Source organism: Anolis carolinensis, chromosome 2, assembly GCF_035594765.1.
Source record: "Anolis carolinensis isolate JA03-04 chromosome 2, rAnoCar3.1.pri, whole genome shotgun sequence".
Classification (NCBI taxonomy): Eukaryota; Metazoa; Chordata; class Lepidosauria; order Squamata; family Dactyloidae; genus Anolis; species Anolis carolinensis.
In genome coordinates this window covers 187111356-187138967 of record NC_085842.1, presented here as the reverse complement: position 1 = coordinate 187138967, position 27612 = coordinate 187111356, and the positions used below count along the sequence as shown (strand labels likewise).

At 42.2% G+C, this 27612-nt stretch overlaps 1 protein-coding gene across 8 annotated transcripts in view; it reads right to left on the bottom strand.

Annotated features, from left to right (window-relative positions):
• smarca4 (SWI/SNF related, matrix associated, actin dependent regulator of chromatin, subfamily a, member 4) overlaps nucleotides 1-27612 on the bottom strand; it is a 103084-nt gene that overhangs the window by 44654 nt on the left and 30818 nt on the right. For all 8 annotated transcript variants that reach the window (XM_062974067.1, XM_062974070.1, XM_062974064.1 and 5 more), the window contains exons 10-18: nucleotides 27071-27244; nucleotides 26048-26215; nucleotides 13391-13441; nucleotides 8976-9106; nucleotides 6918-6975; nucleotides 4309-4427; nucleotides 3360-3510; nucleotides 3041-3204; nucleotides 1183-1249 (exon numbers count right to left, since the gene is read on the bottom strand). In XM_062974067.1, coding sequence (XP_062830137.1) covers nucleotides 1183-1249; nucleotides 3041-3204; nucleotides 3360-3510; nucleotides 4309-4427; nucleotides 6918-6975; nucleotides 8976-9106; nucleotides 13391-13441; nucleotides 26048-26215; nucleotides 27071-27244 — 1083 coding nt within the window. The remainder of the gene's footprint in view (nucleotides 1-1182; nucleotides 1250-3040; nucleotides 3205-3359; nucleotides 3511-4308; nucleotides 4428-6917; nucleotides 6976-8975; nucleotides 9107-13390; nucleotides 13442-26047; nucleotides 26216-27070; nucleotides 27245-27612) is intronic.

Sequence of the window (27612 nt, the reverse complement as noted above, 5' to 3'; positions counted from 1 at the left end):
CTTTCTTCCTTACCTCTTTTCTCCTTCCCTTCCACTCCTTTGTCCTTCCTTTCTTCCCACTTTCCTCCCTCCTTCCTTCTCTTTCTCCTTCCTTCTTTCCCTTTTGTCTTTCCTTCCTTTTCTCTTTCCTCCCTCCCTCCCTGTCTCCCTACATTCCCTTCCACCCTTCTCTTCCTCCCTCCCTTCTCTTTTTCTTTCCTCCTTTCCTCCTGTGGGATGTTTAGCTGGGAGAAGAGAAGATAGAAAGGGAACATGAGAACCATGTTTCAAGATTTAAAAAGCTGTCCCATTAAGGAGGAGGGGACAAACTGAGTTTCTGCTGCGCTAAAGACCAGGGCACAATGGAGCAATGAGTTCAAATGGCAGGGAAAGAGATTCAATGGAAAAGTTTAGGAAGAACTTCCTGAGAGTAAGAGCTGTTGGAGAGTGGCATAGGCTTCCCCGGAGTGTGGTGGAATCTCCTTCTTTGGAGGCTTTTATGCAGAGGCTGTCTATTGGGAGTGCTTTGATTGTGCCTTCCTGCATGGCAGGAGGATGGACTGGATGTCCCTTGGGGGTCACTTCCAGCTCTGGGATTCTAGGATTCTATATCAGGAGTAGGCAATACAGGGTCTAATGGATACACCTTTTCTCTCCCATCCACCATCTCATCTTGACCAAGACCAACCTTCTTGGGGTCCAAACATTTTCCATATTTCTTTCACTTTCTGCCTCCAGAAGAGAAGAGGAAGGGGAAGAAAGGGCAGAGAGGAGACTCTTGGTCAACTATGCAGCCCCCAAGTTAGGAAGTTTGCCCATGCCTGCACTAGACCCATTTGGTAATCCTCCAACTGAAAACTAAAGGTATGTTTTTTGCACCAAACTGAAAACCACTCCAAATGTGGCAATTCACCTATCCATCCCAAGACCCACCCATTCCTTTTATAACCATGTAGTTGTGGCCAAAAATAGTAATGTGGTGATACCTATGCTTGCATGGCCTAGCTACATGTTAATTGCTCATCCCTGACTTGTATTATATCAACGCTGTCTGTGAACGACATCCAGTGGGAATATTTAACACCTTACTTCTTCTGCATTTCTGATAAAGTGCTTTATCTTGAACTTTCAGCTGACTCATTCTTCTCTCCTGGCAAAGTTTTGATTGACATTTGAAATGAAAATCTGAGCAACAGTACTTGCCTTATATGAGACCTTAACTACAGAAGGAGCCCACTTATCAAATTCATATGCCCAATTCGAGAGAGTTCTGGAACAGAAAGAAAATGTTTTGTATAGTAATAGAAACATGCTCTTCTCATCTGATTCAACCACCTGCATATTTAAACTATGTAGTCATAATTTCAGAATATTTGAATGGCAGTGCCAAACTGCATTCACAGTTGCCAGATGATCAGGTCCTAATCTCCACAGGAAAGAGCCATAGTCAGTTTTATTAACCTTGAAATTCCCATTAAGAATGGATCATTAAAAGCCCTGGAGTGTACAAAATTTCTCATGCCATTTGAAATGAAATATTGATACAATGAGCTTATGTTTCAGAAAAGTTCTCATGACAAATCTCAAGTCAAATCACTTACAAAAGAGACAAAACAAATCCCAAATGATTCCACTTTGAGAAATTTTCTTCTGTGATCTGTCTCCAGAAAAACAACAGTATAGCATTATGTCAAATCAAACTGGGGAGTTTGGAATGCTTAGAACAGCAGAGAGCATTCCAAGGTTTCCAGTCAATCATATCCTCAAATATAAAGACCCAAAGTAACAAGGCAGTGTGATGAAGGGTTGTCTATGAGACATGCTAGGAAGGAGGAGTATCAAACAATGGTGGAACACTAACTGATTTCTATATTGCAGTTAGAGCAATCAAAGTTGGTGTGCATACTTTCTTGAGGTATACTTCCTATCAAAAGACTTATCTTGCTAAACTTAAATGCTCTATTAAACGTAGCTCCTGAGCACCACTTTCATGGCCCTTGAACCCCACTGACAACCTGCATATAAATCCTTCAACTCTCTCTTTTTTAAAATGGCTTGATTTTTCTCTAAAAACTACACAGAAATAGCTACCCAAATAAATAAAAATATAAGTATTAAGGATGTTTTTGTGTAAGTTCTTTTTGAAATGGTAACAGGAAGTGATATAATATCACTTCCGGTTTCCATTTAGAGAGGGACTCGGGGGGAAACAAACAGGCATTTTGAGATGCTACGGGTAGAAGGTATGGGAGATTATTGAGGGGGAATTTACCTCTTGGCTCAGAATCAAGGTATCTGAAGGACCATATCTCTGTCTATGAACCTGTCAGACATCTATGATCCTCTCAGGAGGGCTTTCTCTCTGTTCCACCACCTGCTCAAGTGTGTTTGATGGGAAGAAGAGGGAGGGCATTTCGGTGGCTGCTCACAGATGGTGAAACTCCCTCTCAAGAGAGACCAGGATGGCCCCATCCCTGCTGGCCTTTTGCAAGCAGGTAAAGACTTCCTGTGCTATTAGGCATATGGGCAAGGATAAAAGGCATGCTGCTGAAGAGATTGTGGGTGGAATCTTTTTGGGAGGGGCGAGTTTTAAATGTAATTTTAATTGCACTAATTGTATTTTTATATGTTTACTTTATATTCACATATTAATATCTAATTGTTTTTTATTTTTCTATTTCCTTTGTTTTAAATTTTCACAAGAATGTGAGGCTGTTAGATGCCTTAAGCCCCTACAGGGAAAAAAGGTGTGCTATAAATAAAGTTAATAATAATAATAATAACATGACCTCTGGTCCCCAAGAAGCTGCTGACTCCGGCACTAATCTGTAATGCTTCCACTGTGATAGTTAATACAGCACCACACAATGGAAACATTCATATATATATGCTTTTATTATGATTACTTAGAAACAATGGCAACTGCTTGTTTTAAAAAGCAATTTCAAGAACAGAGAAATATGCCAACTTGCACATTCCTTTCACAGATATTTGACAGTACAGAAATTTTGAACCTTATCATCATTCTTCAATGCCAAATGAATCCAACAGAGATACTTACGACAGAGGTACTATAATGAGGAAGGGTCCATTGATACGCTTGTGCTCCATGAGGTATGTAATTAAAGCAATGGTCTGGATTGTTTTACCCAGACCCATTTCATCTGCCAGGATTCCATTTAGGTTATTATTGTACAGTGACACTAGCCATTCTAAACCTTTTATCTATAAAAAAAATAGAAAAATGCACACATTACTGGACGTATGGAAAGAAAATAATGTCATAAACTGTTTTCGATTCTGCCATTTTCTCAGCAGATCTAAGCAGCGGGACTGCTCCACAGCAGTCTGAGCCAACAACCTTGTTTTCTAGTTCTCACCTGATACTGTTTCAGGACACCGTTCACCATAAGTGTGGACTGTTTATCCACTCTTTCAGTGACTGCATGAGCCACAGCATAGTAAGACTGCAACCCCCTTGCCAGGGCTTGGGACACACCGTACTCATCATCAACATCTTGCTTAGCATTCCTGAAGAGGAAGGGAGAGAGAATAACACTGGATCATACCTTTCTGGATGTGTAGTCCAACAAAACAAATAACACAGGGTGCAGAAATCATCCTTGATGAATTAGCCATATTTTTCTAAATGTGCTCCCCCCCACTATATAAATATCTCTAAAAATGGGGCGTGCCTTATGAGTGCATCTTATTATTCTTTTGTTAGTGGTGGTAATAAAATTAGGATGCATCTTACAATTGATGGCATCTTACAATAAAAATTACAGTAAATGTGATCAGAAGCAGGTACAGCTGTAGGTCCAAACTGTGAATCTTACAGTGTCCTCCTTGTCTGCATCTATTTGCTTACAACAAACCCTTTCCAACTCGTTCCCTGGAATATCTCTGTATTTAGTCTAATCTTTAGTTCTGCCCAAGGAAAAATGCTCCCAATCCTTCACATGACATGGCTCTGAGGTGTGTGGGAAACTCTTCCTGTTTTCTCTCTGGACAATGAACAGTGGCAGAAACTAAGAAGAAAGATGAGGGTGAACACAGTTTCTGTTCATCCATTTCGCTGGCACCCTCTCATGCTGGTCCTGGTAATAATTTCTCTTGTGTGCATGGGCAGTCTACACATAAACTTTAGCAAATTAATAAACACAATTGTGAAGGGAGACAGGAAATTATCCTCACTCCACAACTCCACAACCCTCACAAATCTGAAGACTGTTTTTCCCACTGCTAGCTGCCTGAGAAGATAACTCTGTACCATCCACATTTAAAGGGGGACCTATTACAGATTCTAAAAGATACTGTCAGTCTTACTCAATAATATGCCTTGCATCTACTTCTGATACATCATCACTATCTGGATCTGGAATCTTTTTCTTTTCTTCCACAGGTAAAGCAGTCTGAGCAGGCTGTGGCTGTTCCTCTTCTTCCTCCTGTCAGAAATTGAGATCTTATCAGTACTTGTTGAGCACACAGTATGATTACTTGCAACACTTGGAGAGTTCAGGCCCATTTCATCAACTCTGCTGACAGAACAACCCCACTGAACTCCTCCTTCAAGCAGCAGCCATTCCACCTGTTTGCAGCAGTTGGCTTTGCTGTAAGACCACTTCCACAGAGTTAATCCTCTCTTTTGATTCATTTTATTCAAACTGGGCACTGTGAGAACCTTGTAACTTGAAGACAGGGATGGGAAATGTGTGGCTCTCCAAATGATGGTGCACTCTCTTAATCTTTGACTGTTGGGGGAAAGGCTGGTGAGGGCTGGTTATAATCACTTCAACAACTACTGTAATCTCTTCACATTTAGGGTTAAGCATTCACAGATTTAATTATTCATAGTTCTCTGTACTGATCACCATCTCCACTGCTACCCAACATAGAGTGAAAAAATATGTTTGGAAGGTCCACTCCCAAAGAAAGTTGACCAAAGAATTGTGATGGGGACCCACCAATGCTTACAATAGTGATCTCTCAGATTTTTTTTATAAAACGTGTTTTGCAATTTGCATTCACATTTGCAGTCTTTGCAAAAAATTTGCTCCCTTAACCCCCACAAATGTTGAGTGACTACTATAGTCCCATATTTTCCTGCCCTATTTGTTGAACTGCTTCCTGATTTTTCTTTCCCAAATTTTCCTCACCACTATTTTCCCTTGAAACCATGTAGACTATAGAAAGATATATTTGCTATCTATTTTTTGTAAATTTCTCCAGCCTTTCTGGCTGAAGACGGGGAAACAATTTTAAAAATAAATCAGCACATGATATAGTGCTAACAGCTGCAAAAGAAGCCATACAGCCTCAGTCAGATGTTCAACATGCACGCATTATAACAAACCAGAGTGTATACGGATATCATTTTTCATAATGGGCCCAGAGATACAAATGAGCAGAACAATGTAGTATTTCCTCAAAAAAAGAGGTCAAAATGTTCCAAATTGGTTTAAGTCTCTAGGTAAAAACCCTTGCTGACACAACAAAAAACTGAGATTATAGATGTTTAGTAGGAATTCGTGATCCAGAAGGGAGGGGTAACAGGAGCGTGGAAGATTGTTTCAAGAAGGCAGGAAACTCACACCTGCACAAAATAGTCAGCTCAGCGGTACTGAACAAAGAGGCTTCAAGCAGTAAGAGTTGAGTATAAAGCAGGTATGTGCTACCTCATCCACATTTGTGGCATTGCTACTCCTCTGCTGAATTCAGTGAAATGTCACTCTGTTTTGGCAACTCAAAATCAGGCAGTTCAGTATGAACTACACTTTGGAGCTGAAACTCAGGAAATGTGATGCTCTTCTAAAGCTAGGCACGTAATCATACACAACTGGGCTTAGCTCTAAAACATAAGTGGGAAATTGTGGCCAACAGACCACATGTATCCCCCTAGGCCTTCTTATGACCTCACCCATTTTTAAAAGAAAAAAACAGTGCCTAAAATGTCACCTGGAGGCTGGGTGGACAATTTTACCCCTTAATATCCATATTAGGCCCAGAAGATGCCATTTTTCCTACAGGAAGTGATCCAGAATTTTATGCCTTGGTCCATTCCTGTTGAAGAAAAGACTGTGGCCCACTGGGGCCAGAAAGCTAAAATTCCCTATGGATCCTAAAAGGCTTCTAATGGTAAACTGGGAGCGATCCCAATTTCAGAGGAGAAAGTGGAGGGCCTGGAGGTCCAAATGCCCTGATGGCTGCCCACCTGAGTAATAAAATATAATGTCTCAGAAATAAAAGGGGAGAAACTCACTCCCTGTTGACATGTGAAGCTGAATATTGAAGTGTAATGGCATGGCTATAGCAAGCCGTAGAATCCAGAAACTATAACTGGACTCCAGGCTCACCAAAGCAGCTACTCCTGATCTGCTTTAACCCTATGTCTATTTTACAAATTTCCCGCAGGTGCCAACTCATGTGCCTGTCGGGGGAAAGTACAGCTTTCTTCAACCCAGACAGAATAGACAGGTTCATTAACATTCCACAACCATCAAGGTGCATAACTCAGCAATCTGACTTAATGAAGCAGACAGAAGTCTTTGCATCGAAGCCGCCTGGAGGCAGTTTCACTCTTGTGAATTGATTCACATTACTGAAGCCAAAAGCAGCAGCAAGAAACTAAAAGTAAGAACCATTCTATGAATTATATTTTCTATGCACATAGGAAGAATTTCTCTGAACTCATTTTGAAAAGAAATCCCTCAAAACTCTTGGAGTCAACCTATGTCAGAAATCATAGAAATGATCAGAAAATGATTTGAAAGCAACCAAATCTTTACTTGAAAAAAATGACATAAGAGCAACAAAAAATCCCACTGAAATGACACATATCAGGCAAAGTTAAAATATTTTCAGCACTGTGTATTTTTTTAAACGGATTTTAATTTAAAAGAAAGAAAACAGCACAGAATCCAAATCATTCCTCTTACCTCTTCCTCCTCCTCTGATCCACTTTCTTCACTATCAGATCTAGGCGCTACTTCATATCTATTTAAATATATATTGAAATGTGAAATTAATAATCAGCTAAAGTGAAAACCCCTGGAGCAAAACTGCAATGAACTATGGAATGCCAACAAGCTTTTAATAAATCTAAAACTTTATTCACACAACCTATATTGGCACACCCAGACCCCAAACTGCGTTTCGTCATCCATTGTAATGCCTCAGAAACTGCCTATGGGGCAGTGTTGGAAAAATTATTATATAGGAAAAAATGGCATATTCTTATGCTCAGTCACAAGGAACCAATCAGAATATAGTCTTTTGAGTCATTGCAGAATTTTAGTTGGAGGCGGTAGAAGAAAGAGACTCAGGTTCTAAAAAAGGAATATTTTTAAAGGAGACCTTAGAGAAATTCAAAAAGCATAAAGACTGCATTATATTTAAAGATATAAAATTGCTGAAGACGTTGACTTTTTTCCTTTTCTGTTTCTTTTCAGCAAGAAAGTGAATTTTCAGAACATTCAAAAAACAAAAACTATATAACACATTAACCCACCCCAACCACAACCCCTGTCACATTATATGCAACTTTGTTTAGTATATTAAAATCATGTTTGATATAGTGAAAGTGTAATCAGTTTATTCAGAATATAACGAAAAGTTGAACTTCTTTATAAAAATATTTTTGCTATAAATGAAGTTACAAGATCTTGAACACCTGAACTATGAAGAACAAGCAACCCCCACCCCCCCAGAAAAAAACAATCAATATTAATATAATGAAGAAAATTATTTTGTTTCCTCTATAATTCCAGTCACCTGCTCAATACGTGAACTGAATTGTAATGATATGGTCCTGTATACATTCTAACATAAATGTCTTCTTTTTACATAGATTTTATAAATGATTTGGGGAAGGATACATACCTGAACATCTTGTCTTAGTGTGGAAATTACAACCTTCTACAAGCCTCCTATACTAATTATTTGTTATGTATATAATTGAGATTGCTTACTATCAAGTATGTATATATTGTAATGCAGTTTTCCCTTAGCTCTATGTTGTTTGATGTTGTGGGAGGGACTACGGATCACGTGGCTTAGATCTGAAAATGTTTTAGAATACGTTTGAATCAGAAGTCAGTTGGAAGTCAGTTGATGGCAGTTAGAATATGGATATGAGCACCAACCCCCAGAGTTGGTCACGACTGGACTTAATGTCAGGGGAAACCATTACCTTTACCTATGTTTGTATCAATTAATGTATGAAATTAGTTGAGCATAGTTGAGTATAGTACAGGCTGCAGTGAGTAGTCTGTTTATATTAAGTCAGTGTTCAATAATTATTAGACTGAAGAGTGTTAGTTAACATGAAACCAATGAGCAATGCACCTGTATGCTAATACATGACATTTCTAAGTAAGTTTTAAAGAAGACTACATATTTTTGGTCTCTTGAGAGTATGATTTGAAAGAAATCTATTTTTTTTATTTAGAACTATCTTTATTCTAAAATAAGGAAATCTATTTTATGAGAGAATAGATATATTTTTGGGCAACTGAAATAACACTTCTGAAGATCTGCTATATAGTTTGTGCAATGGCATATCTTTGTTCCTAACAATTCAGAGAGATAACCAGGCATATCAGTCTAACAGCTGAGAAACCTAAATTGCCTTGCATGAATATTTGTGAATATTTACCACTAAGGAGAAGATTGACTCAAGTGAGTTTTTAACTCTTCTCAGGAAGATCATACTTTACAAAAAGGCTATGATTATTCCAAATAGTGTGAATACCAATCAATCTCTTAAAAAGGATCACACTTCCAAATGGCTTTGGAGATGCTGATTTTCCAAAGGTTACGATCTCTAACAAGGTCATGCCTTTCCAAAACATAGACATTTTATTCATCATTCTAGTTCAATATTTAGGAATACTGGAACACAACACAATATAACCATAAAGAACACCCAAAAGGTTTTGTTTACATGTCTGTTTTCCTGGTGAAATAACAGAGCACAAGATCTGATGGCAGCTTACCCAGGATTCATTTCCAACCAGGTGTCCAGTTGTCCTGCCTTCGGGGCATCTGTTCCAGTAAGGATTTTCCCACTCTCTACATGGATAACTTTCACAGGAAGGTCACTCATTTGACTGGTTTCATCTAAGGGCTGTGAAAGAACAAGTATGTATTAAGCTTGTTTCTCACACTTCTATAAGAAAAGTATCCTCAGTGCAGCCGCCCACCAATTTTCATCTGTGATACAAAAGGAAGGGAGGGAGGGGAGAGGGAAGAAAACCAAGAATGGCTCTCCTTCACCCGCCCGCCCGTGCCTCGGTTCCTTTGCCACACAGGGGCCGGCAGCACCGACGCCCAGCATGGCGAAGGAGCCAGCCAGCAAGTGGGTGAACAGGGAGGGCCTTTGCGGCCCTCCTCCTTCACCCGCCCGCTCGTGCCTCGGCTCCTTCGCCACGCAGGGGCCAGCAGCACTAGCACTGGCATAGCGAAGGAGCGAGAGAGCGAGTCCGACCTCCATCCCTCGCTCACTCACCTGGCTGGGTTCCGGCAGCACCGGGATCTGGCGGGATGAGTGGGGGGGGGGGGATTTGGCTCGGATTACACAGACGCTCGGATGAGCGGGGGTCGAATTAGCGGGGCTTTACTGTATTCAAAATAATGTAGCTAAAGTGAACGTTGCTTTCAAATAATCTTAATTTTGTTTAGTGGCCCATAATGACAGAGTCGGTGACTGGTGAGATAGAGGGTGCATATACACTGCAGAATCAATGCAGATTGATATCCACTGCTATGTCCCAATGCTATGGAATCCTGGGATCTGTAGTTTTACAAGGTCTTGGCCCTTGTCGGCCAAAGTGTGCCAGTACTTCTCTAAACTACAAATTCCAGGATTTTATAGCATTGTGTGATGTCTCAGGCACCTTTGGCCCCTGATCCCGCAGCGATTGCTGATCAAACTGAAGAGGATTTGGGTTTTTTTCCCACCACAGCAAGATTCAATCTCTTTCCAGATGTCTCCTGTTGACATTGCCGTGCCAGAGTCAATTAGGAATGCCCTTGAGATGTTGCTGGCTCTTCCCAAATCTCCGGAGAGTTTGATAGAAGGGCTACTTTCAAAACAGATCGCTCTCAAAGACAAAGTTTAAGGAGAAGTGTGAGATTAGCAGAGCGAGGCGATTGTGGCTAAGCCAGTTCTCTTGGGAAGAATTGGGGAGGCAGGCATCTGGCACCTCGTTGTTAGCAGCTTGTTTCTCTTGGGAAGATTTGGGAAGTCAAGCACCTGCTTGGGGGAGCTCTTGGACTTCAATAAAAGTTCTGCGCAGAGAATCTCTGTTGCGGTGTCAACTGAACTTCTGAAGGAAGAATACATCGTCTCTTGATCCTGAACTTCCAAGCGGCCTGCTGGCGCGCTTACTCTCGAGTAGACTGGGCGTTGCGTCCCGTCCCTTGCCAAGTTTGGACGGCGTTTCAGATCCATCATGAACAGCCCTAGCCTTGCCTTGAAACCTTGCTCTGGACTACTACTTCAAGTATTTTCTTGAGGAACTTTGCTTCTTTCCCCACTCAAACTTCCATTAAGTTTGAGTGTGTTTCGGTTATTGGATTTTGGACTTTGGACTTTAACATTGGACATAAGACTTTCATTTTTTGGATTAATTTGATCTTTCCTAAAACGTCAACTGCTTGACTATCTATTCTGCTTGTTTTTGTTTGAAACTTTTATTGCTTTAATAAAGATATTAGATTGTTTATTGGCCTCCGTGGTGGTTCCCAGTGTTCGCGCTGCCTAGGAGCATTACACATTGCCAGTTAAATGTATGCAACCATTATGGTGCGCAAAATAGAACTAAGGAGATTTGAGTGATATAACCACATGAAGTAAGCACTCTGATGTGGGTCAGGGCTACCACCAAGTGACTTGGCTGTTCTGATTTCCAAAACTGGATTGCATTTTCGGGGAGCAATAGCCAAAGAAAAAAGTAAAGCATGAAGAGGGAATAAAGGGATTTTTGTGAGATAGGGAGTGACAAAAAAATAGATCTATAGCCTATAGATAGGTAGGTAAAGGTTTTCCCCTGACATTAAGTCTAGTCATGTCCGATTCTGAGGTTTGGTGTTCATCTCAATTTCTAAGCATGACTGCATGGAGCGCCATTACCTTCCCGCTGGACCGGTACCTATTGATCTACTCAAACTGCCATGTTTTCAAACTGCTAGGTTAGCAGAAGTTGGGGTTAACAGCGGGAGCTCACAGCCGACCTTTCGGTCAGTAAGTTCAGCAGCTCAGCGGTTTAACACAGATATATAGCGTTAATACCCAAATATAATATAGCTTCCATATGGAAGGTGATAGCCAGCATAATTCATTCACATCAAAATATTCCAGCCTTTGTATTATGTAACTGACTGGAAAAAGAGGAGAAAGAGAGCAGAAAGAAGGAATCTAGCAGCATCTTGAAAACTAACTGCTTCACTTTCCATTTCAGTTGTGCCATATGATACAGAAAGATACGACTTATAAAACTGACATACACTCTCAAAGATCGTTGTAGCATATTACTGATCTGTCAGGCTGGTTCTCAAGATTATCCAGAGGTGAGAAAACAAGACATTTGCTTACCGAGACTGGATCTACACTGCTCTATATCCCAGCATCTAATCCCAGATGATCTGCTTTGAACTGCATTATATGAGTCTACATTCCCAGATAATCTGCGATAAAAAGACTACTTGTGCTTGTTTTCATAATCCTGCTAATCAATTGAAATTTGTGGATATATCCCAATTTAGCTTATTTTTTCCATTTTCCTCTGGATTTTTTGTTTCAGAAATGCTGTTATATCCACAAAAGTTGAAATAATCTACAATTGGTTTTAGAGTATTATCATTGCCCAAGTTGAATTGCATTCACTTAACTGTCCTACTGGTACCCCGGTGGCGAAGTGTGTTAAAGCACTGAGCTGCTGAACTTGCAGACCGAAAGGTCCCAGGTTCAAATCCCGGGAGCGGAGTGAGTGCCCGCTGTTGCTCCAACTTCTGCCAACCTAGCAGTTCGAAAACATGCCAACGTGAGTAGATCAATAGGTACCGTTCCGGCGGGAAGGTAACAGCGCTCCATGCAGTCATGCCGGCCACATGACCTTGGAGGTGTCTACAGACAACGCTGGCTCTTCAGCTTAGAAATGGAGATGAGCACCAACCCACAGAGTCAGACATGACTGGACTTAACGTCAGGAGAAATGTTTACCTTTACCTTTTAACTGTCCTACTTGCTCAACGTAAAGTGCAGAAAGGAACTATTAAGACAGGATGATCTATCTCATTGGAGGAGCAAGAAATGTATTTCAGACATTGTGGGTGATGTTACCAGCCCCTATAATGGTGCTCCCAGAATAGATGTGGGGACAATCTTGGCACCTGGTTTTATAATATGATGTCCCCCCTGTATTATCATATACATTATGTATCTTGTTGTAAGTGAACAGCTATTTAAGCTTGTCTTTAAACCAGCAACCTAACAACCACAGCCTCACAGAGGGTGATATTTTATTCTTCAGAATTGGTTGTAGGTGACAACAAATTTTTGGAGGGCAGGGGGATTAATCCACCTTGTAATATAACTGACTTGTGTTTAGAGTAACTGAAGAAGATGGAAGTTAAAATGTCTTGTTACCACATTTGAATTATGTTACTCTCTCCGATGCAGATATACCTACTGCACAAAGGGACAGCAGAATTTATTTATTTGTTATTGCAATACAACTTATTTCTAATAACTGAGTGTGTCTTTTTAAGACTTGCAATTACTTCAGAAGGTCGTCCAAATGAGGAATGATTTCAAAAAGCAAACATCTGACATAAGACATTTGAACTGTGCCACAAAAATATAAGTAGTCAATTCAGGACCTTTAAATAATGCATAAGATGAAGTCAACCATTGCACCCATTTCCTCTACAAAATTTCCAATAAAAATACACAGCTTTTAAAATGAGTGTAGAGCAGCACTTCAGTAAGACATGTATTACATTTGGGAATCTAAGTGCCCTTCCACACAGCCCTATATCCCAGAATATCAAGGCAAAAATCCCACAATATCTGCTTTGAACAGGGTTATCTGAGTCCACACCATCATATATTCCAGTTAAAAGCAGATAATGTGGGATTTTATTCAGTTGTATGGAAGGGGCCTAAGGCCCATTCTACACTGACATATAAAATCCAGATTATTTGCTTTGAACTGGATTATATGGTAGTGTAGACTCATATAGTCCAGTTCAAAGCAAATAATGTGGATTATCTGCTTTGATAATCTGGATTATAAAGTAGTGTAGAAGGGGCCTATATAAACCAGTTCTTTTCCTACTATATGAAACATGTTCCTAGTTAAACAGCACCCATAAAATTGCGAGATGTAATTTTTTCAAACATTCTTACTTCACCATCTGGTCCAATTGCTGGTGTTTGCCCTTCTGCAATTTCAGGCTTCTAGAAACAAGAAGAGATCATTAATAGCATCCATTGTTGAAAGAAACAATGCTAAGAGGTATGGAACAGAATAGCTAAGTAAAATGCAGTATTTCAATGTTAGAAAAAGTAAACTACGGTGAATTCCATTCAAAACCTCGTTCTAACATTTTGCAGAAGTGGAAAATACCCTGGAAGTGAAAGCGTACTACGATAGATTTGTCACTCTGATTTGCTATAGAGGGAGGATTATTTAAATACATTCTGTTTCAGGGCCTAATTCCAGTTGGGGTGTCAGTAATGGGAGAGAAGTATAGATGATGACTTAAATGCGGATAAAATCTGGAAAAAGTATGATCCAATTCCCTCACTACGTCCATTTAGCTTCATTTTACTGTTCTGGTGGGAGGATTTCTTCCACAGGGAAAGAGCTGTGATAGCAGACCTTGGTATCCGTTATGATTTAGTTCCAGCACACTTGTAGATACCAAATTCAAAGGATACACAGATTGTATTATACACAGTGGAACAGTAAAATGATGTCCCCTACATAAATTGGCAAAATCAATGCTTGCTTTTTGAATTATTTAAAATATTTTCAAACCAGGAATGGTTGAATCTATGGATACAGAATCCATGGATATGGGAGGCCAGCTATATTCAACATTAAATATAAGATCCTTGCTCTATATGTGTTGTCAAAGTGTAAAGTAAAGGCACAGTATTTTCAGATGAGTGGACAGCATGGCAATAATGTTTAACTTTTTTTATCAGAAACTCTCCCTTTTCAGCTGTCTTCCTTGCCACTTGCCTAGAACCATGTCTGAGAATTTTGCCTGTGGAAGGTGAATGATTTGCTGAGAAATAATCCAGAGCTCTGCTAATGCTACTAATTATTCTCCTGTCACACTTGACATTTCTTCACTTACTCCAGGAGAATTTCGCCTTGTTCAACATCAGACGATGGATGCCAAAGGCAGTATGGGCAGCATTCTTAGCTTTTACCCAAAGCTTTTGGGAGAGATGTGCTTTGATAGATTCAGAATTCTCAGAAAAATGCATTCTGTTTACAGTCTCCTTGAAACTCACAACAGAAATTAAAGCACTTGGTAAAACTTACAAACATGCCATGCTAGAAACTTGTAATGCCAGCCAAGCTATCTTTGGTTGGCATCACTTGGGGCTAAAAGGGGTTTTCTAGAAGGTTTATCAGGGCCTATTCCTCTGCATCATCTTCTTATCAGACTCATCAAAGATGGAGTCAGCCTTGTGATACTGTTTCACGTTGTAGTCTAAAGCAGGAGTTCTCAATTTTTTTCTGCTGTGGAGCCCTTTTTGAAGCAAAAGTTTCTCATGGAGTCCCAAGAAATGTTTATATATATTATATACCAGGGGTCCCCAAACTAAGGCCAGGGGGCCACATGCGGCCCATCGAAGCCCTGTGGTGGCAGCTTTTATTATTATTATTATTATTATTAAACTTTATTTGTACCCCGCTAGCATCTCCCGAAGGACTCGATGCGGCTTACAAAGGCCAAGGCCTTAACACACAATATAACAATACAAAACAAAAGGCAAATTAAAAACAATTAAAACAGTATAAACAACAAGCAATAAACAATACGCTAAAACACAATAAAACTGGGCCGGGCCAGAGTAATGGGTACAAGATTAAAAGTGCTGATGTGACAGGTGATATATAAGGCTTATAGGGCAAGTGCAGAGTGCGATATACGATCTTAGTTCTAATAAAGTGCTTATGGGACTTGGTGTTGGAGATTTCCTATTAATCTGGGAAGGCACATTGGAATAGCCAGGTCTTCAAGTTCTTTCTGAAGACTGCCAATGTAGGGGCCTGTCTGAGATCCTTGAGGAGGGTGTTCCAGAGTCGGGAGGCCACCACGGAGAAGGCCCTGTCTCGTGTCCCCACCAACCGCGTGTCCCCCCTCCTTTGCCTCCTCTGCGGCGCAGTGTAGAAGGGAAAGGCGTGCACCTTTCCCGTCTCCTCCCTTGCCTGGTGCGTGCCTTCCAAAGCTTTGCTAGTTTATAATGGTATTGTAATTATTTATTTAATTAATAATTATTACGCGGTGCTTTGCTAGTGCTTTTGGTGCACAAAGGCAGAAGGATGTTGGACTAAATGGCCCAAGGTGTCTCTTCCAAGCCTCTTTATTATTTTTATTATGATTATGATTAACATTGAGGCTGTATTTATTCCTCTTTTGTTTTGCTTTTTATTTCAAAATAAGATATGCATAGGAATTCACTGCATAGGAATTTGTTCATTGTTTTAAAAAAAAGCTATAGTCCGGCCCTCCAACGGTCTGTGAGACCGTGAACTGGCCCCCTTTTTAAAAAGTTTGGGGACCCCTGTTATATACAGTGGGGAAAAAAGTATTTAGTCAGATACCAATTGTACAAGTTCTCCCACTTAAAAAGATGAGAGAGGCCTGTAATTGACATCATAGGTAGACCTCAACTATGAGAGACAACATGAGAAAACACGTCCAGAAAATAACATTATCTGATTTTTCACAAATTTATTTGAAAATTATGGTGGAAAATAAGTATTTGGTCACCTAGAAACAAGAAAGATTTCTAGGTCTCACCGACCTATAACTTCTTCTTGAAGAGGCTTCTCTGTCCTCCACTCATTACCTGTAGTAATGGCACCTATTTGAATTTGTTATCAGTCTAAAAGACACCTGTCCACAACCTCAAGCAGTCACACTCCAAACTCCACTATGGTGAAGACGAAAGAGCTGTCGAAGGACACCAGAAACAAAATTGTAGCCCTGTACCAGATTGGGAAGCCTGAATCTGCAATAGGCAAGCAGTTTGGTGTGAAGAAATCAACGGTGGGAACAATAATTAGAAAATGGAAGATATACAAGACCACTGAGAATCTCCCTCAATCTGGGGCTCCATGCAAGATCTCACTCTGTGGGGTCAAAACAATCACAAGAACAGTGAGCAAAAATCCCAGAACCACACGGGAGAACTTAGTGAATGACTTGCAGAGAACTGGGACCAACATCACAAAGGCTACCATCAGTAACACACTACACAGCCAGGGACTCAGATCCTGCAGTGCCAGACATGTCCCCCTGCTTAAGCCAGTACAAGTCCAGGGCCCACTGAAGTTTGCTAGAGAGCATTTGGATAATCCAGAAGAGTATTGGGAGAATGTCATATGGTCAGATGAAGCCAAAGTAGAACTATTTGGCCAAAACACAACTTGTCGTGTTTGGAGGGAAAAAAATGCAGAGTTGCATCGAAAGAACACCATCCTTACTGTGAAGCATGGGGGTGGCAACATCATGCTTTGGGGCTGTTTCTCTGCAAATAGACTAGGGTGACTGACCCATATGCATGAAAGAATGAACGGGGCCATGTATTGTAAGATTTGGAGTGCAAACCTCCTTTCATCAGCAAGGGCACTGAAGATGAAACGTGGAAATAAATAAATTTGCAAATAAATTTGTGAAAAATCAAACAATGTGATTTTCTGAATGTGTTTTCTCATGTTGTCTCTCATAGTTGAGATCTACCTATGATGTCAATTACAGCCCTCTCTCATCTTTTTAAGTGGGAGAACTTGTACAATTGGTATCTGACTAAATACTTCCCCCCACTGTATAATGTATACATATCAAGCATGGGCTGGGCCAGTGGCAGATGGATGGAAAGTGTTTGTGTGAACTAATTCACACAATATTTAAAATGAAGATACAATATAATAAAATGAAGTACATTTTAACCAATATAAACTTAATATAAACCAATATAAACTTAACAGTATTTCAGTGGAAGACCCCCTGGGCCAGGAAAAGCACAATCAAAGCACCCCCAATGATGGCCATCCAGTCTTTGTAATAATAATAATAATATCAATATCAATAATAATAGCAGAAACCCCAGAGGAGGTGGGGTGCCCACTGACTTACATGCAAATTCAATTTAAGAACAGGTGGCGCACTGGGTTAAACCCTTGTGCCAGCAGAACCGCTGACCCAAAGGTCAGCGGTTCAAATCCGGCGAGCAGGATGCACTCCCGTATGTCAGCTCCAGCTTTCCATGCATGGACATGAGAGAAGCCTCCCACAGGATGGTAAAACATCCAGGCATCCCCTGGAAACAATGCAAGTTAGGCACTTCAATTTCGAAACGGCCTATCTTAATGCTCCTTTACAGGAACAAATATATATGGAACAAGCACTAGGATTTTGTGTTAAAGGTAATAAGGTTTGTCTCCTCAGGAAAGCTTTATATGGGCTACGTCAATCTGCCCGGTGCTGGAACATGTGTGTACATGATGAATTGTGTAAACTTGGGTTCAAAGGAAGCATTGCAGATGCATGTGATTACACAAGAGGTACAAAGGAAGAATGGGTAGGATTTCTTCTTTACATGGATGATCTATGTGTGTTAGCTCATGGAACAGATAAAATTAAAAAGGTTCAAAAACAATTGGGAAATAAGTTCAGATTGAAAGAGTTAGTTAGGTCTTTTGAAAAATTACATAGGTCTAGAGGTTAACAGATCTGAAGATGGAATGATAGTCTTAAGTCAGAGAAAGAAAATCGAACAAATAATTGAAAAATGTAACTTAACTGATGCTAAAACTGTTTCCACTCCAATGACAACTGATTTCATGAGTTTAGAGTCTGATAAATTGTTCGAGAGACCAGATGTATATCATTCTGTTATTGGAAGCTTGATGTATATTGCAAATTATACGAGGCCAAATGTTAAGTTTTGCAGTTAATTTTCTGAGTCGAAGAGTGTCAAAGCCTAGGATGATCGACTGGATTGCACTAAAGAGGATTGTTAGGTATTTAAAAGGAACAATTGATCATTGCTTGGTCCTAGGTGGTGGTGAGGAAAAGACTGAATGTTTTGCAGACAGTTCCTTTGCCACCAAGAAAAATAAATAAATCTGCAACAGGTGTAGTAATCAAATATGCAGAGAGCATGATTGCTTGGAGGTCCAGAAAACAAAGTTGTGTGGCTTTAAGCACAATGGAAGCTGAATTTCCTGCATTAGCTAAAGCAGTAAGTGAATTGCAGTGGATAAAACAACTTTTACTAGACTTGGGAGAAGAGTGTGAAACTCCAATCTGTGTAAAAGAAGATTCACAAGCATGTATTGCCATGGTAGAGGCAGAGAATTTGAAAAATAGAACAAAGTACATTGGTGTAAAATTTAACAAAGTGAGGCAATTGGTTCAGGAAAAATTGATTAGGTTGGAATTTTGTCCAATAGAAGCTAACATAGCAGATATCTTAACAAAAGCTTTACCTGCCTCCAAGCATGAGGAATTTAGAAAGAATTTAGGATTAACTAATGTGATATGTTATGAATTTCAAGTGTGAGAATAAAAATGCGTCAAGAGAGAAAATGTATTGTAACCAAATGTATTTTACATGAATTTGAATGAGACTGTATATGTAATATAGCCTGTGGAACTCCAGGAGAAAGGAGTTGTGTGCTTTAGAGTAAAAGGTTGTGATAGAGTTTGATACCAATCTTTAGAATGTTAAGTGTGAAAACATTGATGTAACATTTCAGGAGGGGAATTGTTAGTGTGTGTTAATGTTTTGAGGTTGAAATGTTATATCAAGTTAAACTGTTTGGTGTTTTGCAACTGTGTTTCCGGCAAAGCATTTCAGCAGTCCAGGAGTTAATCACTAGACTGCTTGATTGATTGCCCACAGGACCTATGGGGCACAGTTTCTGTTTGAACTGTCTGGCCAGAACTCATGAAATGTGGAATGTACTTTCTTATCAGTTGAGCTGCGTTTGGTGAGAGGCAAAAGAAAAAATGCCAGCTTCTAGCGATGGCTTTTGCTGCGTTTGTAAATGTGATTTGTAAATACTGAATAAATGTTTGAATTTCAGACTGCAGATGTCTTTGAGTCTGACACTGGAGAGGAATTGGTGAGGGCAGAAGTTTGCCAATTCATCAGGGTGCTGGTGTGAAGCTGATTGATGGATGGTTTTGAAGAAACCCACCAACAGACGCACTGCCCCCGGCTCTGCATCCTGACAGTTTCTCAAGTCACTCCTTACACGAAAAACAAAAACAAAAACAAACTTAAGAATAAATCTACAGAGCCTATCTAGTTTGTAACCTGGAAACTGCCTGTAATAATAATAATAATAATAATAATAATAATAATAAAACTTTATTAATACCCTGCCACCATCTCCCCAACGGGGACTCGGGGCGGCTTACATGGGGCCAAGCCCAGGACAATACAATATAACAAAATATAAAAACAACATATCATAATACAATTAAACAATACAACAGATAATAATGTACAGTACAACACAAAGTCAAGAAAGCAATATAACAAGGGCGGGCCCGCATGAACACTAAGTTAAAACTCGGGATGAGAAAGGGATAAGAATAAAAACCTCGGGGGACAGGGACATCAGATAGTGAAACAGTCTAGAGGATAAATGTTGGGGGGAGTAACAAAGGAACAGTTACTCTCCGAAAGCACACCGGAAGAGCCATGTTTTTAAATCTTTCCGAAAGGCTAAAAGGGTGGGGGCTTGCCTGATTTCAATGGGCAGTGAGTTCCACAAACGGGGGGCCACAGCAGAAAAGGCCCTCTCCCTTGTTCCCACAAGGCGGGCCTGAGATATAGGCAGTGGCGACAAGAGGGCCTCCCCTGATGATCGGAGAGATCGGGCAGGTTTATGGTAGGAGATACGGTCACGAAGGTAGGTGGGTCCCAAACCGTTTAGGGCTTTATAAATGATGGTCTGCACCTTGAAAATGAACGGCAGCCAGTGGAGCTCCTTAAACAAGGGAGTAGATCTCTCCCTGTAACTCGCCCCCGTTATTAATCTGGCAGCCGAGCGTTGGACCAATTGTAACTTCCGGGCCGTCTTCAAGGGAAGTCCCACGTAGAGCGCATTACAGTAGTCCAGTCTAGAGGTAACTAAGGCATGGACCACCGTGGTCAAGTCAGACTTCATGAGGTATGGTCGCAGTTGGCGCACAATTTTGAGTTGTGCAAAAGCCCTCCCGGGCACCGCCGACACCTGAGCCTCAAGCGTCAACGCTGAATCCAGGAGGACCCCCAAACTGTGATTTCAGGGGGAGTGCAACCCCATCCAGCACAGGTTGCCACCCAATACCCCGATCTGACGAGCGACTGACCAGGAGGGCCTCTGTCTTGTCAGGATTGATCCTCAGCTTGTTCCTCCTCATCCAGTCCGCCACAGCGGCCAGGCACTGGTTCAGCATTGAGGGGCTTCCTTGGAGTTAGATGGAAACGAGTAGTGGATTTGTGTGTCATCTGCGTAGAGTTGACAACACCCTCCAAAACTCCGGATGACCTCTCCCAACGGTTTCATGTAGATGTTGAAAAGCATGGGGGATAAAATAGACCCTTGCGGGACCCCACAGGTCAAAGGCCAGGGGACCGAGCAGGTGTCCCCCAGCTTCACCATCTGGGAACGGCCCTCCAGGAAGGACTGGAGCCACTGCAGAACCGTGCCACCAAGCCCCATCCCGGAGAGCCTCCCCAGAAGGATACCGTGGTCGATGGTATCGAAAGTCGCTGAGATGTCCAAGAGAACCAGCAGGGTCACACTCCCCCTGTCCAGTTCCCTGCAGAGGTCATCCACCAAGGCGACCAAAGCCATCTCGGTGCTGTGCCCAGGCCTGAAGCCAGACTGCGAGCTGTCCAGAAAATCAGTGTCATCGAGGAATTCCTGGAGCTGCGTGGCAACCACCCACTCCAGAACCTTGCCCAAAAATGGGAGGTTGGAAATTGGTCTGTAGTTGTTACATACAGATGGGTCTAACGAGGTCTTTTTAGTAGCGGTTTTACTACCGCCTGCTTGAAGAAGGATGGAACTGACCCCTGACCCAAGGAGGCATTTATTATAGCCACAAACCAATCCAACAACCCCTCTTTGGCCAGCTTAACCAGCCAAGAGGGACAAGGATCCAGAGCGCAAGTGGTCGCCCTCACAGACCCAAGAATCCCCTCCACGTCAGGAAGAACAAGCCGGAAAGAATCCCACAAAATCGGACAGACAGGTACCTCGGTTACCTCCGCTGGAACTACAATTAAGCTGGAGTCCAACTCATGGTGTATCTGAGCAACTTTGCCTGCAAAGTGGTGCGCGAAATTGCTGCACCGAGTTGCCAAGTCATCAGGAAGCCCTTGGGTCTCAGGAGGCCGCAGGAGCTCCCCAACAACTCGGAATAACTCCGATGGCCTGTTGGCCGCAGACGCTATGCGGGCAGTCGTGAAAGCTTTCCTGGCAGCTCGCAAAGCCACGGAGTAAGCCTTAATAGCGGCTTTAGCCCGTGCTTGGTCGGACACATCCTGAAATTTCCTCCAGATGCACTCTAGTCCCCTCCTCGTACGCTTCATCACAGCCAGCTCCTCAGTGAACCAAGGAGTCGACGCGACTCTACGCAGTGAGAGGGGACATTCGGGAGCGATCGTGTCCAGTGCTCTTGTCAGCTCACTATTATAGTGATCAGCCAGGACATCGACAGGATCGCCAGTCTCCAGAACAGGAAGATCCCCAAGAGACCTCAGAAGTCCATCCGGATCCATCAGCCTCCTGGGGCGGACCATCTTAGTGGGTCCACCACCCCTGCGGAGGTTAGAAGACACGGCAAAACTTAAACAGATCAGATGATGGTCAGACCATGACAATGGAAGAATATTTTGCTCTTCCACTCTGACTGTCCCACCGTCCACAATAAAGACAAGGTCCAGCGTGTGTCCCGCCTGATGTGTGGGCCCAGATATAACTTGAGTCAGCCCCATGGTCGTCATGGCAACCATGAAATCCTGAGCTGCACCTGACAATGTGGTCTCGGCATGGATGTTAAAGTCCCCCAAAACTATAAGTTGTTGGGAGACCAGGGCCGAATTAGAGACCACTTCTGCTAGCTCAGACAGAGCTACACCAGCAGAATCCCCAAGCTGTCTCGGGCTCCCACCTTCAGGAAGACACACTCAAACCTCGAGGATTGCGGAAAGGCGCATCTAATCAGGGCGATGGACTGCCGAAAGATCACCGCGACTCCTCCTCCCCGCCCCCCAACCCTGGCCTGCTGATGCACCCCGAAACCCGGTGGACACACCTGAGTGAGATTCACACCACCTAGCTCATCCAATCACGTCTCGGTGATGCATGCCAGATCCGCCCCCTCATCCAGGATCAAATCCTGGATAGCTGTTTTACCGTTGATGGATCTGGCGTTCAAAAGCACGACCTTAAGGCTGGGGGGTCTGTCCTGAAGACTACCGCACCTATTCCTCTCCAGGGTCGCAAAAACTCTGTTGCGCTTCTCCCTGGGTCTAAGGTGACCGTCCTTCCTCCTCCCCCACATCACCTCGATAGAGCTATAAAAACCCTCTTCCCCCTGGTGGGTTGGCTGAATGGGAATGCCGTTTGAAGGGGCTAGTCAGCTGTCCTGAGTTAGAAAGCCTCCAAATGTGCTTGTTTGTTCAAGAGAGGAGCCTATCTCCACTGATGGGAGGGAGAAGGAGTCATCTGACTTGGCATCATCTAACATGGGAGGGGGATTAAACAAGAATGATGTCTGAGGATGGGGCTGGGAGGTAGAACAGACATGGCTTAAAATTGGGGAATCTTGAATATCAAAATTCAGCCCGATGTCCAAAGGGCGAATCAATGGGTCCACTAGTACCCTCCTAAGAGTAATGCCCCACTGTTGTAATTTGGGCCCATGCAAAAACAATTCCTCCATTAACATTCTGTTTTCCAATCCAATGAGAAGACACAAGGAGCGGTTCCTGGATTGGTGGTCTCTACGAAGCCAGTCAATAGTCTTGATCTTCACTTCCGACCAGCTTATAGATAGAATTTGAGAAAGAGATGTCTGAACCGCTTGCTTAGATGTCCATCTGCCTCTGTTCAATAATGAGTCTGAAACTTCCACTGCCACCTTGTTAGTTCGTAACAGATGCTGAAAATTGCAGGAAGTGATCAGAGATTGTCCAAACAGCTCAGGGGACAGCGTGTTGTTTGTGAGACTCTAGTGGTTTCCTTCCAACCAACTCTCCCCTGACCCTCACCCCCAGGTAAAAACCCATCCCCATCCCTAGCCACTTCGGAACCTGGCTTCTTGACTACTTTCTGCTCCTCTAGCCTTTCCCTTCCCTGGCCTTCCAGAGCACTTAATTCCTCATTAAAAGTAATCAAGCTGGTTGGAACAGTTGTTATAATGTCTATAGGAGAAGGATTTTTCACAATCAAGGAGATTCCTTTAAAAAGATGGTCAATTTTCTTGTTCAGTAACTCCAGCTGTTGCAAAACGACACTGAACAATTTTCCCAACAGATCACACAAGTGAAAGAGTTCATTTTTCCTTGGAGTTTCCTGCCAACTCATTTCCTAATTACCTTCTCAAAAACCTTCATATAGTAAACCACTCCAAACTTTCAAAGTTGACACCCATTCCTACTGTCTCTTTCCGTCGCTTAGCAGTATATCCACTAACATACACAAACCCTCAATCACATTCCAAAACCATCCATTTACCAATCTATTTATTTATTTATTTATTTATATTTATTTTTCAAACTTATATGCCGCCACTCCCCTAGGGCTCGGAGCGGCTTACAAGAACCGTCTAAAATCAACAATTTAAAGAACGTCTTAAAAACATCTTTAAAAACATCTTAAAAACATCCTAAAAGCACCTTTTAAAACATCAACAACAGAACTCAAAAGCCTGTCGAAACAGGTATGTCTTACATGCCCTGCGGAAGGCCAACAAGTCCCGCAAGGCACGAACTTCAGGTGGCAAGGTGTTCCGGAGAGATGGCGCCACTACTGAAAAGGCTCTGCGTCTAGTTGCAGTTAGATGCAAAGTCTTAAAACTGGGGACTTCCAGTAGGTCTTGGTCCTCAGAACGGAGGGATCTCTGGGGTTTGTAGGGAGTGAGGCGGTCCCTCAGGTACATCGGCCCTAGACCATGTAAGGCCTTGAAGTAAGCACCATCACTTTGAAAGTGATCAGGTGCTCAATTGGTAACCAGTGCAGCTGCCATAAGATTGGTGTTATGTGGCATCTTATCGGGACTCCCGCAAGGAGCCGGGCAGCTGCATTTTGCACCAATTTGAGCTTCCGGATCACCGACACAGGAAGGCCAATGTAAAGGGCGTTACAGTAATCCAGCCTCGAGATGACTGTAGCCTGGATCACCGTAGCCAGGTTGTCCCTAGACAGATAGGGGGCTAGCCGTCTAGCCTGCCGAAGATGAAAAAAGGCGGTTTTGGTAATGGCGGAGACCTGGGCCTCCATCGTCAATGAAGGGTCCAAGAGGACTCCCAGACTCTTTACCAGTAAAGATGGGCGTAGCACTTCGCCATCCAGGGTTGGCAACTGGATATCCCCACTGCCCGGTCGGCCCAGCCATAGGATCTCCGTCTTTGCTGGATTCACCCTCAACCTACTGAAACGCAACCATCCAATAATGGCCTCGAGGCACTGATGAAAACTGTTGGGTACAGACTCCGGTCGGCCCTCCATCTTTAACACAAGCTGAGTGTCGTCAGCATATTGATAACACTCGAGCCCAAAATCTCGGACCAGCTGAGCAAGTGGTCGCATATAGATGTTAAACAGCAGAGGGGAGAGAATGGCCCCCTGAGGAACCCCACAATGTAGAGGGGACCTCTCAGAGACCAGGCCTCCCCTCTCCACTCGCTGTCCACGGTTGTGAAGAAAGGAGGCCAGCCAATTTAAAGCTGTCCCCCTAACTCCAGCAACGGCAAGGCGGTGGGTCAGAAGACTGTGATCGACTGTGTCAAATGCTGCTGTGAGATCCAATAACACAAGCAGCACCGACCCGCCCTGGTCAAGCTGGCATCGGAGATGATCTGTGATGGAAACCAATACAGTCTCTGTCCCATGCCCCGCACGGAAGCCGGACTGGAAAGGATCCAGTCCGGCTGTGTCATCTAGGAACTGCTGCAGCTGCACCGCTACTGCCCTCTCAATCACCTTGCCCAGAAATGAAAGATTAAACTCGAGGTACTCTCAAATCCTATGTGATCACTTCCTATGACATTAATACCAGATTTCACAAACCCACTTCCTATCACAGTCAAATCTGTTTCCCTGAATTAAGTTAAAACTTTCTCACTCCCATCAATAATGCACACACTCACACACTCAAAAAAAAAAAAAGTCAAGCTGCAACACTGAGGCTCCTGGAGGTGCCGCTTCATACAAGGCCGCCCGCTTCCAACGGGTACCTTCTAAGAGGCTCCCTCAAAATGGCAGCATTCAACAAGTTAAGAAGTGCTTGAATTTCTCTAAAATGATACACTGTTTCTCTAGTCTTCTACTCAACCCAGACTACCCAGTTTAAAATCTGTGCATTTTGAAAGTGCTACTAACAAGAAGCTTGCTATAGCCTTCTAACACTTAGCATTCCATCACTTGACTCTGCAATATTAAGAAAAGCACCAACTAGATAGCTACTGGTTGTCCATCCTGGATTGAATGACTTAAACCAACTGTCAACAAGTACAGCCCGAAAGACATACAACAACCCAACAAATATTAGGTTTCAACTTTATTACTCATCATAAGCTTTGTATTACCTTCTTTTTCTTTTTCTTCTTCTTCTCCTTTGCAACTTGTGCAGCTTTGTGCTGCCTCACCAGCTCTGTGAGGTTAGCCACATATTCATCTGTCTGCTGAAGTAGGTAGGCTAAGCGTTTGTCTTTCTTTTGATCAATAAGCTTACGGTACCCTTCTTCATCTTCAGCCTTTATAAAACACATACATTGTATTTTACGTCTTCACACTGGAAAAATTCCTAACCATTATCGACAACACATTATCAAACTGCAGCCTACACAACTCAGTCACAGATATTTTATGAACAGAGGTTTTAGCTTGCAACATTCTGTGATTATTTTGTATGTTTTGTTCACCTGTTTCGCACGGGCAGACTTGTGCCAAACATGGCAGGCATACTCGGAAGTTGAGTAAGACAAGACCAGGACTGAATAATCACAGGATGTCTCAAACCTACACCTGTTGATAAACTCTACAAGCTAGCTGGCACTGCCCTCAATGATGTGCAATGGGAAGTTGCTACTAACTGTGAGAGAAATAAGGTTTAACACTGTGAAAGCCATCCTCTGCATGGCTATCAGCCTCCCCACTGTAGACTCAAATCAAGGAAAAGCTTCATGAGACCACCACTCCTTGTGACGGGCAGCTAAGCCAGGAAATCCCAGTTGGATATCCCCGCACAAGGGTCTTCTTCCAAGGGCAAACCAAGAATTGGCAACTTGGAAGTCCCTGAACAGACTCAGAAGTGGAGTGGGCAGATCAAAAGACAACCTAGCAAAATGGCACTACCTAAAAGAATCCTCCCACTTTGTGCGACTGTGGAGCAGAACAGACAGCTCCACATATGTATGCTTGTCTGCAGTGTCTTGTCTCATGTACAGAGGAATAATTATTTGAGGCTACAGACAATGCGATTGCTGTTGCCCATTTTTGGTCAAAAGATATTTAGCCACTTGAGTTCCTTCTATTTTCATCAGTTTTATACTAATTTATGCAATGCTTTTGATGTGAAATAAAGCTTGCAGTATAAAAGAAAGTCTTACCATCAACCTGCGCATTCTTTCCTTCTCAATTCTCTCGTTCTCTTTCTTTTGCTCACGCTCTGTATTGGCATGATATGTGGCCACAGCCTTTGTAAGCTTTTGAATCTTGCCAGTGACAGATCGGTGATATTCTTTGAAATCCTTGGCATGTTGGAGAATGCTATTGAGGTACTCCTAAAAGAAAAACAGATCGAAAACAGGAAAATAATTACTAAATATGTACCCAGAACCTGCCATTTTTCAAGATGCAGAATTTTAGAACTGCAATATCAATAATTAAGAAATATCTTTCATAAAGGTATTCAACAGAATACAAGAGGGAGGACTTAAATATTTAGGATAAGAAACTTTTGTATAAGATTTTCTTAATGTGAAATTTTATTTTACATGTAATACAAAAAGGCCTGCTAATAGTCTTTTATTTTGTTTATTCATCCAAAGCTACCCAGTGAAGCAAAAACATCCTCACCATAGCTTTGGAGAGAGCAATAAAATATAAACTCATAAAGAACATGAACCTGTCTCACATAAAGTGGCAATTA